The sequence below is a fragment of the Aspergillus welwitschiae genome (assembly GCF_003344945.1).
Source record: "Aspergillus welwitschiae strain CBS 139.54b unplaced genomic scaffold BDQ94scaffold_6, whole genome shotgun sequence".
Taxonomy (NCBI): Eukaryota; Fungi; Ascomycota; class Eurotiomycetes; order Eurotiales; family Aspergillaceae; genus Aspergillus; species Aspergillus welwitschiae.
This window is the reverse complement of record NW_020798700.1, coordinates 1008198-1019990: the sequence shown is the minus strand read 5'-3', so window position 1 is coordinate 1019990 and position 11793 is coordinate 1008198. Positions and strand designations below refer to the sequence as shown.

At 49.8% G+C, this 11793-nt stretch overlaps 4 protein-coding genes across 4 annotated transcripts; 2 read left to right on the top strand and 2 right to left on the bottom strand.

The window, feature by feature from the left end:
- Positions 1-535: 535 nt before the first annotated feature.
- Positions 536-2147, top strand: BDQ94DRAFT_184872 (uncharacterized protein; the record flags this gene model as incomplete). The annotated part of the gene is made up of 1 exon (XM_026774743.1): positions 536-2147. One exon carries the CDS (start codon positions 536-538, stop codon positions 1889-1891), a length of 1356 nt encoding a protein of 451 aa, XP_026629804.1. The 3' UTR covers positions 1892-2147.
- Positions 2148-2262: 115 nt separating this feature from the next.
- BDQ94DRAFT_167651 (Transketolase, thiamine diphosphate binding domain-containing protein) lies at positions 2263-4741 on the bottom strand (the record flags this gene model as incomplete). The annotated part of the gene is made up of 5 exons (XM_026770863.1): positions 2263-3180; positions 3239-3756; positions 3813-4295; positions 4370-4479; positions 4548-4741. The coding sequence occupies 5 exons, from the start codon at positions 4739-4741 to the stop codon at positions 2263-2265; spliced, it is 2223 nt and encodes a 740-aa protein (XP_026629803.1).
- A 749-nt stretch (positions 4742-5490) lies between these two features.
- BDQ94DRAFT_157624 (sugar porter family MFS transporter) lies at positions 5491-7725 on the bottom strand (the record flags this gene model as incomplete). The annotated part of the gene is made up of 10 exons (XM_026768774.1): positions 5491-5690; positions 5767-6002; positions 6062-6304; positions 6402-6574; positions 6627-6748; positions 6820-6964; positions 7021-7130; positions 7193-7364; positions 7435-7549; positions 7613-7725. The coding sequence occupies 10 exons, from the start codon at positions 7723-7725 to the stop codon at positions 5491-5493; spliced, it is 1629 nt and encodes a 542-aa protein (XP_026629802.1).
- Positions 7726-9402: 1677 nt separating this feature from the next.
- Positions 9403-11098, top strand: BDQ94DRAFT_157623 (MFS general substrate transporter; the record flags this gene model as incomplete). Its single annotated transcript, XM_026768773.1, has 5 exons — positions 9403-9590; positions 9658-9795; positions 9840-10398; positions 10487-10897; positions 10958-11098. 5 exons carry the CDS (start codon positions 9403-9405, stop codon positions 11096-11098), a joined length of 1437 nt encoding a protein of 478 aa, XP_026629801.1.
- Positions 11099-11793: the final 695 nt, after the last annotated feature.

Genomic DNA, 11793 nt, shown 5'->3' with positions numbered 1-11793 from the left:
TACGCTCCCCAGCCTTGCTTGATGTGCAATTTCTGGACCTGCAATGCGCTTCTCCTTCTGTCATAGGGTCGTTCCGGCCGATATCTCCCAACGACTGAATTTATCTCCGGCACGGCTCATTGAGCGCAGTGCGCGGTCGTCAGACAGAATGAGTTCCTCGTTCTTTGCGATGTCGGCCTGGTTTTAGGTGCCTTCCGCTGTCGAAGAGACAGAACAACTGTCCATCCACCGGTGACACCTGGTGTAAGGATGATACCTGCGTGAATTCGCTTCAGCGATGTTTGCTGTGGCTGATATTATTGCGATGCGGGCGAGCAGTGCAGTAACGACGGCTTTGGGATATTTTGCAATTGATTGGAGCAGACAGATTTCTCGCTTTACATCGCTTACATCTCTCCATACAATGTCCAGAGAATGAAGTGATTCCAGTGTCGTGCAGGCCTTTTCTGACTCAGGCATCAAGACTGTGGGGATGTAAAGCTTAAACTTACGGCTTGGCTTCCTTATCGGGTCTAGTGGAATTGTCGAGTATCGCATGGCATTACGATTACTGAGACGCTCATATCGAGGTGCGCTCCCATTGCTTTTGCATCCAGTCTTTTTGCCTGGCGAAGCGTACCCCTTTCGGTTTGATCGATATCTCCTCAAAATGATCAACCCTCATCTACATCTTGATACGCCCCAATCCCACATCATCTTCATCCGCCCAGGCACCGAACCCCATACATTGCCTTTGTCGGGTTCTCTTGGAATTTCGAACAAGATTTTCTTAGACCTGACACATAGCGCACCCAATATTACAATTAGTCTTGTTCGGATAGTCAACTTCGATGATCATGGCTCATCTTGCGCACACATCAAGGGTCGCCGGCGGAATCCTTTTCGACATGGAGAGTCCGCGACAAAGCAGTTGATAGTACCGGCTTACGAAGAGACAGTCCTTGATTGTGTTCTTTGGTCTGCATCTGACAAGATCGCCTCACGTTGGACTACAAGCACGGAAGATAGCCTGGTATACTACTTTGATATTCCAGTGCCAAACTGCCTCCCTCCAACGATGAAAACAACTCTCGGTACCGTCTGTTATGATCTCAAAGCCACGATCGATCTTCCGTTTGGACGGACAGTGAGCATATCTAAGCCCCTTGCCGTCCTTTATCGTCTTATACCACCTGTCCTTCCCCCTGACAACTATTTTCGACGGTTTACTGCCTCCCCACTGGTGATCCAGACTACGATAGCACAGCAACGACCAAGCAATGAGACCACCAAAGCGATGTTTTCTGTGGAACTAGCAACGCGGAATATGTTGACACCAGGTGTCCGAGTGGATGAAACGAAACATATAGCCATCACAGCAATCAAGTGGAGGGTCGACGAAGTAGCTGTGCACCGCAATACAGCCCGTGGTGAACTGCAAGCTCTTGCCAACACTAATACGGCATCGAGACGCTCATTGATAGAGGGAGTGCTTGATTTCCGTCGCCCAAAAGCTATATTCCGGCGCTCCGATCAGGATTGCCTGCGTGATGACCGCTTTCGAGTCGAATTTGACATCAAGATTCCAGAAAGTGCAAAACCAGCAGACGAAATATGTGAGAGCTATTGTGCCAGCGATGATCGACAGAGTGGTTGCTCACTGGCCGACGGTCCTGGAATAGCTGTCAGCCACGAACTAAAGATCGAGCTTATAACCCGGGAGGATACCTTCAGCACCAGAACGAATAAGTTACTGGTCCGGAAACGCATCGCCAAGTTGTACGGTGCCACTTATCCGCTCCGAATACACAAGCTAGCCGATGATGTCGACCTGATGGAGACATATTATATCGATGAGCCCCCCGCATTTGATGTGGTCCAACAGATGCTACCCCCAAAATATGAAATATAAGTCGATCTAACAAATCGAAAGATTTCTCCAAGCATTGGAGGGAGCCCGGGACGATAGGATCTAGGGATTGCTTACTCAGCTCAATGCAACTTTCAAGCATCCTTAGAGATGCATATGTACACTGCTTCATTACACTCACACTCTAGCGGATTTGTTTCTTCCATCGTGTACAGTACCTGATTTGGCGTTATCTTGATTTGCTTATCTTCCCACTGAGTTTAGTAAACCTACATTTTGCAAGCTGAGAATTGTGTCCTTGTTCGCAGTGACGGTTATCGAGGAAGCACGATCGGATCGTCGCCTCTTACAGACAATCTTGATCGCAATATGTATAGAGAAGTTACATGTCATTGAAGAAGTCATAAACGGTTCTAATGCTCAAGTTCAATCCAGTGGCTCCCGTTGAACTCCCTAAAGTCGCCCCTCAAGACCTCAATTCCGTCCCGTCTGACTTCCTCCACCAGGTCCTTGATTTTAACGGCGATGAGATCCGGCACAAATCCGAAATGAGCATATGCATCCTTCGAAGGCAAACTCTTTCCAAAGTAGTTCATGGACACCGATGCATCTGCATAGCGCTCCCATCCGTTAGACGGGTAAGCCTCAATCACGACAGTCGGCTTGCCGGCGCGGGGCTTCAATACAGAGTGCTTGTATTCTCGAGACTGTTGCTCGAAAAGTCTTGTGCAAGGGAAGGAGACAATTCGTGCCCGGAGGCCGTATTCCTTGAGAAGCAATTCCCGGGTCTGCATGGCATATACCATCTCCGAGCCGACACCGATAATAGTAACATCGAAATCGTCACCCTCCACCTCAGCGAAAACATACGCACCTCTGATTACACCTTCCCGCGAGGAATATTGAGGATACTGTGTCAAACCTTGACGGGACAGTGAGATGACAGTCGGTGTCTCAGTTGCCCGAATGGCGGCATTGTAAGCGCCTGCAACTTCTTCGGCATCGCATGGGCGGATATAGAGGAGGTTAGGCATAGCGCGCCAAAGCGCAGCAACGGCGATGGGCTGGTGGGTAGGTCCGTTCTCGCCAACTCCGATGCTGTCGTGGGTGGCGATGTGGATCTGCTGGAGGCCTTGCAGTGCGGCCATGCGGATAGCGGCAGCGGCGTACAAGTGGAAGACAAAGTATGTGCTCGTCATGGGGATGAAGGTGCCTCTGTTGAATGCAGCAAGCCCATTGGAGATAGCGCACATGGCATGCTCCCGGATACCATAGTGAATGTACCTACCGCTGTAGTCTCCGGTAAGACCACACATGGTTTGGAGGTCGGGCTGCAGTGCATGTAAGTGACTGAAATTATCATCAGGAAAGGAAGCTAGTGGCACGTACAGACTGGAAGTCGACCTTGTTCTTGTAGGCGACATTGCAGGAGGGTATAAGATCCCCAGTCCCGATCAGGAACGAATTGATGTTCTGTCCCAGGGCATTGGTTATCACACCAGCAGATTTCCTTGAGGCAGTGGACGCGGTAGGCTGCTCTTCCTTGTCGGGGATGTACTTGTTCCAGTCTTCTGGAAGCTTTCCTGCAACACGGCGCGCAAATTCAGCGGCCAGCTCGGGGTATTCTTCACGGTACTTGGCAACGGCCGCATGCCAGCTCGCTTCATGAGCCTCGCCACGGCCAGGTATATCACCGAAGAAGTCATAGACATCCTCTGGGATGTAGAAGTGTTCGTTAGGGTCGAGGCCGAACGATCTCTTGACGTTAGCCACTTCCTCAACACCCAAGGCAGATCCGTGTACATCAGCCGTGCCGGCCTTGGCGGATCCAATACCAATCACGGTGCGGACGTTTAGGAATGTTGGCTTATCGCTATAGCGAGCGGCATTAAGCGCGTTCACGACGGCTAAATCGCATTAGCAGACTGACTCTTCACACCAAGTCAACGGTTGGGAGACCTACCGGCAACATCTGTGTCCCCATTGTACACGTCTACCACATTGAAACCAGTAGCTCGCATCTTCATATTCATATCCTCAGTGTTAGCAACGTCTGCACTTCCATCGCACGTAACGTTGTTATTGTCGAAGATGACACATAGATTGTTCAGCTTCCAGTGGCCAGCGAGGGAGAGCGCTTCGAGACCGACACCTTCCTGAAGGCAAGCGTCACCGACCATGCACCAGGTCATGTTATTTACCACTTCGTGGCCAGGTCGGTTGTATGTAGCGGCCAGATTCTTAGTGGCCATGGCGAGTCCAACGGCATTAGCAACACCCTGGCCGAGAGGACCCGTTGTGACCTCTACGCCTTCAATCTCGATTTCGGGATGACCGGGGCAGAGCGAGTCAAGTCTCGCGGAGTGGTATGTCTTGAGCTGATCGTGTGTCATGCTCGGAACACCAATAAGGTGCATAAACAAATATTGCCATAGGCAGGCATGGCCTACAATAGTTCCGTTTTAGCCACAATTTGAGTATAGTCAGATAGCTCGGCCGGAACAACGCCCACAGACTTACCATTTGAGAGGACAAAACGGTCGCGATTGAAGTAGTTGCAGTTCTTTGGGGAATACTTCATGACATATTTATACAAGGCGATACCAATGGCAGCCATACCCATCGGGGCTCTGTTGAGCTTGGTTAGCGCCATTCCCATGTTGTCAACTAGGATATACAGGATATGGAGCTGACTCACCCAGCGTGACCTTCTCCATACTGCTGGGCAAGATCAGCAATGAAGGCCCGAAAAACATTCATCACACGCTGGTGCTTCTCTGGGCTTTCGAGACCGATACCGACACCGGCTGAAGCTCCATTGCGAATACCGGAGACTGCTTTGGTGGGCAGACTCTGGATGGGCTTCTCTGTAAGTTCTAGTGCGGGCGCCATAGCCAGTATGTTAAGGCTAACAGCGAAATCAAGAATCTCTTGCTCTTAACAAAAAGGCTATGATAGTGAATTTGAGATTGTCAGGCCAAAGACATCGAGATGGCAGTATTCTTATACCTCATGCCATTCATCCCGATATGCCATATGCCCCAGATTTGAGGCACTGACCAAGTAATGGGTCATGTCGATTCTGGATCGAGACGAAGTCAATCAACTGTCAGTGAGGCGACTAACCATAGTGTAGCCAGATGTTAAACGCAGTACTAGTATTTCCATAGGGTTCTGGTTGTTGGCCATGGTCGGAATAGTGCCTCGCTTCGAGACCAGTGACCCTCGCCTCGATGACTCCTCGGCTACGTTCCCGTGAGAAATGCACTGCCCCCACAATGATGATACTTGCCTAACAAGCATAATTAGTCATATTGACATATCTTTGACTAACTTACTACTGATGAGTTTAATGTCATCAGAAAAGGGTCGCGGATTCCCCTTCTAACAACATGTTGTACTCCTACAGGCACAAGAGACATGGACTTGGCGTACACGTTTGGAAAAGAGGTGAGTTCAAAAAGACCCACAGTACTTTATAGTATGAATCCACTTGCTTTATTGTCGAACAATACGATCTATGTACATTGTACATGCCTAATATAAAGTTGCATTGAAGTTTACGAGGCCCAAGGTTCCCGCCCTTTTCGGTCATAAAACACCCGAGCCTGGCCATTATTTAATAAGCGACGTGGATGATATCATTTGGAGGAGGCGTTTTCAACCATGTCCACCGTAGGAGCACTTTCCTTCCGCCCATGTAGAACAGCGTCAGTAAGCACCGAAGCATCTTGGGTGATTTTCGCCATCTTCTTCTTGGACTGTGGGCCAATGAGCCATTTAGGATTGGTCTCAAACAAGACATCAATATCTTCAAGAGACGCCTTGCGGGTTTCGGGAACTGTGGTGTCAAAATGTTAAGATAGGGTTCAAACTCGAGAAATCCAATCCGTAGCGTACGATGCAGGAATACTTACTGAAAAAGTATATCACTGGGATGAAAGACAGGTTCGTACATGCCCACAGGATATAAGTACCATACTGAATGCGAGAAATAAGGACAGGGGATATCATAACAACAAAGAAATTACAGAGCCAGAAGAAGCCGGTGGAGATGGCGACGGATGTTCCACGCGTTTGCAGCGGTGTTAACTCGACGGGTAGCAAGAAGGCCAACCCGTTGGTGCCGATGGCACAGACAGTGTTGAAGATGCTAGACATTCAGACGTCAGCGATGTAAACAAATAAATATCTACAGACAGAATGACTCACAAGACACAAACTACGGACACGTATCCGCATGCTTTATTGCCTGGATACGCAACCGTGGCGGCGAGAAGAGCCATGCTGACACACTGCCCAACCGCCCCGAAAAGCAGCAAAGGTCGACGCCCAAGTCTGTCGATGAGGGGGATTGGAATGAAGCTCGCAATCCAGAATTCCAGGCCGACGAAGCCGGACATCAGCAAACTGAGATGTCGGGAAAACTTCAGTGTGTTTTGAAAAATAACGGGACTGTAGTATTCAAACGTGATGTGGTAAGCGGGTGATTGTCACAATATATTTCAAGAGATTGAGGGTTTCCAGACAAAAGATCGATAGCTGGACTTACACATAATATGTAATAAGATTGACACCTGTAAGCTGGTACATGCACATCACAAATGCAGACAAGACGAGTCGCTGGAAGAACCGGGGCCTTCCCTGAGTGAAGATAGCTTGCCATTTAGAATCACTTTGGGAATCTTCTTGGAGTGCGTTCTCGATCAGAGACACAACGGTGCACTGGATCAATCCCGTGATATTAGCGACTGTGTTTAGCAAAGGATCTTATCACCTCATGTGGTATACGAACAACTTCAGCAGCGCGTGTAGCAGGATCGTCTTCCAACGACAACATATCAACAACGTCGCGTGCCTCATCAACTTTTCCGTTGCGCATCAGAACTCGAGGGGATTCTGATATATCAAATAAATTGCACATCAGTCTTCCGGTACACTGTTTTCGATATCAGTGTATTGCCACTTACCCGGAAGAAAGAGGGCCATAATAATCGTCACAGCCGAGAAAGCGGACTGTAGCCCCAGTGGTAGCCTCCATGCCCAACCATTGTTACTGGTACTAGAGGAGGCTGCCAGGCCATAGTCGACCCAGTATGCTAGGGCAATCCCGAACTGCAGAGATTAGCTGATGATTTCTGGTAGGTTGCTGCAAATGCACGCTGGCATACCAGGTTAATATTAAGTTGCCACATGACGGCTCGACCTCTGTTCTTGGAACGAGAGCACTCGCCATTCCAAGTTGGCAATATAGCAGCTGCCATACCATTGCCAAACCCGGCTGCAGGCAGAATATGTCAGTATTCCTCGATGTTAGGCACTCAGAAGCGAAGTAGAACACACCGACAATACGGCCTACTATTAATTGGGCTAGATCAAAAGAGGAAGCCTGAAGGATGGCACCGATGATAATAATCAGCTCTCCCACCATGACGGTCAGCCTTCGGCCGAACTTGTCACCACTGATGATAACGGTCAAAGCGCCGGCTGCACATCCTAGTTCATAGACGGCCACCTGTTAACGTTAGAAGCACGTCCCCTGGTGAGGGATTGCTGTAAACAGCCCGAGCGCCATCTTCACGTACCGCGAAGCCTTGGAGTGTAGAGTTGCCATTCGAAATGGAAGGAAATGTTGCTTCGAATGATGGGCCCGTGAGAAGACTACCCATGACACCTTGATCGTAGCCGAAGAGCATGTTCCTACATGGCGCACAGGCGTGCGTTAGACTCCGTCTCGCTTGTAAAGCTGGCGGTCATACTCACCCAATGCCACATGTAGCAGTAATTAGATACTCGATCCATGCTGATCTAGCCCCTCGGCCTCTAAGACGCTCGGTGAGGAACGCATAGGGCGTTGTGAATGGTTTCGTTTTCATTTTCGTCTCGCAGCTGACTTGGCAATAAGTTTCAATGAGGAATCAAATCTCGCTTGCAGGTAGGTTGAAGAGAAATGTAGCTCGCCAAGAACTCTATGAGACTAAGTATGGGTTTTGTTATAATGAAATTCCTTTCTGCTGGATCGGCGATAAACAGCTTGGAGGATTGGGGTAGCTCCAGATTCCCCGCATTGTAGGGGGTCGCCCTGATCATCGCTGCTGAAATTTGAGGTGTGCTAAAGCTACTGCTTTGACATCGTCTCGGGACCGCCCCGGACTTGGTCAATTGGTTCAAAACCTTAAATTGTCCTTGAGCCACACAAATAGCCAGGATCTTAAGCTTCCCGCTGCATTCGACTGCGTCTGAACCCCGCAGGTTGACGTTATTGGCGAAGCAAAGGTGATGGATTCTCCACATGGTTCTTAACCTTGTTCCAAATCTAGACTTCCCGATGTGTCATTGAGGGCTTTATCTCGGTGGTTGCCAGTCCCGTCCGGTGGCTCTCGATGCGAGCCCCTTGCCCCTTGCAAGCCATCCAGGCCACATGAGCATGCTTTTGCCTGTTTGCTTTACATCATAGATCCCGTGCGCCGCTTGTGGGCCCTACACTGGCACTACGCTGATTCCTGTCTCCATAAGCGGCGGATTGCTCCAAAAGCCGGGGTAGCTATGGTACATCCACCGCGGGGGAAAAGACTCGAACATTTTCTCCAAATTCTGGGGTGACGGCAGTCCCACATTGCAGCAGCGCAACGCACCCGCAAACCAAACTTACCGCCTCGTGTTTGTGTTTACTCGTGTTATCTGTTCTTTGCCTTTGTTCATATGCAATTCACAATCGCATATTGCTTCGTGGTACCTTTACGATAAAAGGCACTTTTCTTGTATTGGGTCTCGAATAGTGGATCGAAGTCAAGCATCGCCCCGAGCCGATCTTGCAGCCACCGACAGCGTATCATATGATAGCTGCACATTTTCAATCTATGACAACCACATTCAATTGGACTCGGGTCACAGAAATACACGCTAAGCGTATCTTGCTCACTGATAGATGGCTTCGTGACGAGTGTCAATCACCCCCTGTCCCATCACCATGGCCCCCATTGATCGCAAATGAGACTATAAATACATATGTGCCTGCCGTTCGAGCTGCTTACAGTATGCTCTCACATGCGAAGGAATATGGATATAGGGAACTACTGCTACTAAGAAATGCCCCTTCCAGGACCGTACCATCGAATACGTTCCCTTGTCCAAAGCTGGATTCCTCTTAGCTAGCCAGTGTCCACTACAGTCAACTGCTATCCACCCCCACGAGTACTGCATTGTAACAGCTTTGCGAATGGCGTCAACGGCGCAAAAAAAGTGGTCCCGCAGTTGGCCTCGATGCGAAACCCTTCGACCTAATCGCTCATTGCTGTTCGGACTGTGGGGAACCCCAGGGGGCGCAGAGAAAAGTTGTGGGGGTGGATACGGTCATGCTTAATCCGGGGCATGACAGGTGGCCTGATGGCCGCGGGTTTGTCTGACACCGAGAGACTTGGACGTACTCGAAGTAGTTAGATAGCTTTGTATCCCCGGGTAGGGTGGTGGAACATAAACCTGAGAAGCCCACTACCCCAGCCCTTGACGCATTCTACCTTTGACTACTGCCCTCGCTGTAATTACAAGCCATCATGGACACAGTTGACATTCACGAGGGACAGCTGAAGGATGCCTCTTCGCATGAGATCGAAGATATAGATGCGACCGAGGTGGTTTCGTTCACGCCGGAGGAGGAGAAAGCGCTGGTGAGGAAGATTGACATGACCCTTCTACCTACCGTCTGGGTCATGTATCTCCTATCCTACCTGGACCGGACGAAGTAAGTGTGATTATTTCCTCATCCTGGCTTGACCTTGTCTCGGAGACTAATCGTTGTCTTTTTGCAGTATCGGAAATGCCAAAATCTCCGGGATGGAAGTAGATCTCAATCTGACCTCCAACGAATACTCTATTGCTCTGGTTGTCTTCTTTGTCGGATATGTGGTGTTCGAAGTTCCTAGCAAGTATGACTTCTCTACCCACGAGTAATAGACTGAAACTGTAATAACCAAGCGTTGTTTGTGAACAGTCTGGCGTTGGGTCGGTCACGTCCATCCATCTTCCTCTCTTCCATCATGATTCTCTGGGGCGCATTGACCTGTGTCATGGCCGTTGTCAAGGACTTCTCGCATCTGGTAGTCCTGAGAGTTATCATTGGGTGCATTGAATCTGGCTTCGCCCCCGGAGTATTACTAGTTTTGTCATCATGGTACAAGCAAACCGAGCAGTCGAAGAGATTCGGCGTCTTCATCTCGGCAGCCGTTCTCTCAGGTGCCTTTGGTGGACTGATCGCTGCGGGCATTGTCGATGGCCTTGAAGGCGTACATGGAATTCGAGGCTGGCGATGGCTTTTCATCATTGAAGGTGTTATCACCGTTGGTTGTGCTCTCGTATCTCTTTTTGTCCTGCCTGACTTTCCTGCTACAACACGACGTCTGTCCGATCGCGAGCGACAGATAGCTGTGGCCCGATTGGCCCGGGAGAATGTCACAGCAACCACCGAAGATACCGAGCATCTGAGTAGCCTGGGGGCTTGTAGAGTAGCTTGCCAAGACTTCCGCACCTGGGCCTTTGTGGTTGGATATATGGTTCGTTGATCCTCTTGCCTGGCTTGATCTTCCAGATTACCTCCACGATAAACAAACTTCTCTTACTGAATCTGTCTCTTACCTTTAGGTCATCGTTGGGTCAAGCACCTTAACCTACTTCTATCCTACCCTAGTCAAAGGGCTCTTCGGCGACGCATCCACCGAGAAAGTCAACTTCCTGACCGTCCCGATCTACGGCGTGGCCTTCGTCGCCACAGGTATCACGTCCTACTGCGGTGACAAGTTCCCTACATGGCGTGGGTTAATCATTGCTGGCTGGTTGGCATTTTCCCTGATATGTTCGGTCATCGTCTGTGCCGTGTACAACTTCACCGCTCGATATGTACTCCTGGTTCTTATGGCCGCTGGGCTTTGGTCCACCAATGGCGGTACACTGGCGTATGCCTCCTCTGCCTTTGCTGGAATGCATCCGCAGGCCAGGGGGGTTGCTTTGGCGATGGTAAATGCGCTGGGCAATTTAGCACAGATTTACGGATCGGTATGTATCTAACCCCGACGTTGGTGTTACCGAGTGCTAGGACTAACTAAGAGTTAATAGTATCTTTTCCCTGACAAGGACAGCCCGAAATACATCAAGGGATTCTCTGTCATTTCTGCGATGTTGGCAGTGGGCGTGGTTGTGTTTTTGGTCTTGCACATCTGGTTCCGTCGCCGTCTACGGTCGGGGATTATCCAGTGATGGTGGGGTGTATGCGGGTGGTTGATGGACGGCAAGATCACAATCCATGCTTATTGTGAATGCATCACGCCAGTATACAAGTCGGAACTCTTCTCGCTGAAGAATCAATAAGAAGAAGTCAATGCACCGACTCATCGAAAGTGAACTGTCTCCCAGCGTAGTGGCTTCCCGTAGACCGGCTGCTAATACGGGAATAAACACGGCTTATCATGGTCAACTCATTTTATTTGTGTTCCAGAATTGATGTTGTGTGGGAAGTGGAACATAGGGTACGACTACTTTGGCCAATGAGGCATAGCATAGATAAAGCCGTGAAGGAGCACGACAGTCGTGAGCATGAGATTGTCATGAATGCATATACCTCACTAAGTCTCTAGCCACAAGCATAGGTGAAAACGGGAGAGAGCGTCGACAGTGTGGCGAAGGATAATCTGCAACAAGCGAGATACCGTGTGGAGATACCGAGATACCGAAATGTGCCCCGACCACCGCTGATAATCCGGGGTGGCCTCGAAGCGAGGTACTGGTAGACCCACCCGTCCAAGGGATGTGAATGCAGATCGCAAATTGGCTGGGACTCGCTTCGAAGACCATCGATCATCGCAATTGTGTGCGATTGGCCACAATCTTCCCCGGAGAACTGAGGCATTGGTCAACCAGTGGCAGCACGAGCATGTCCCCAGAGAACCATGCAA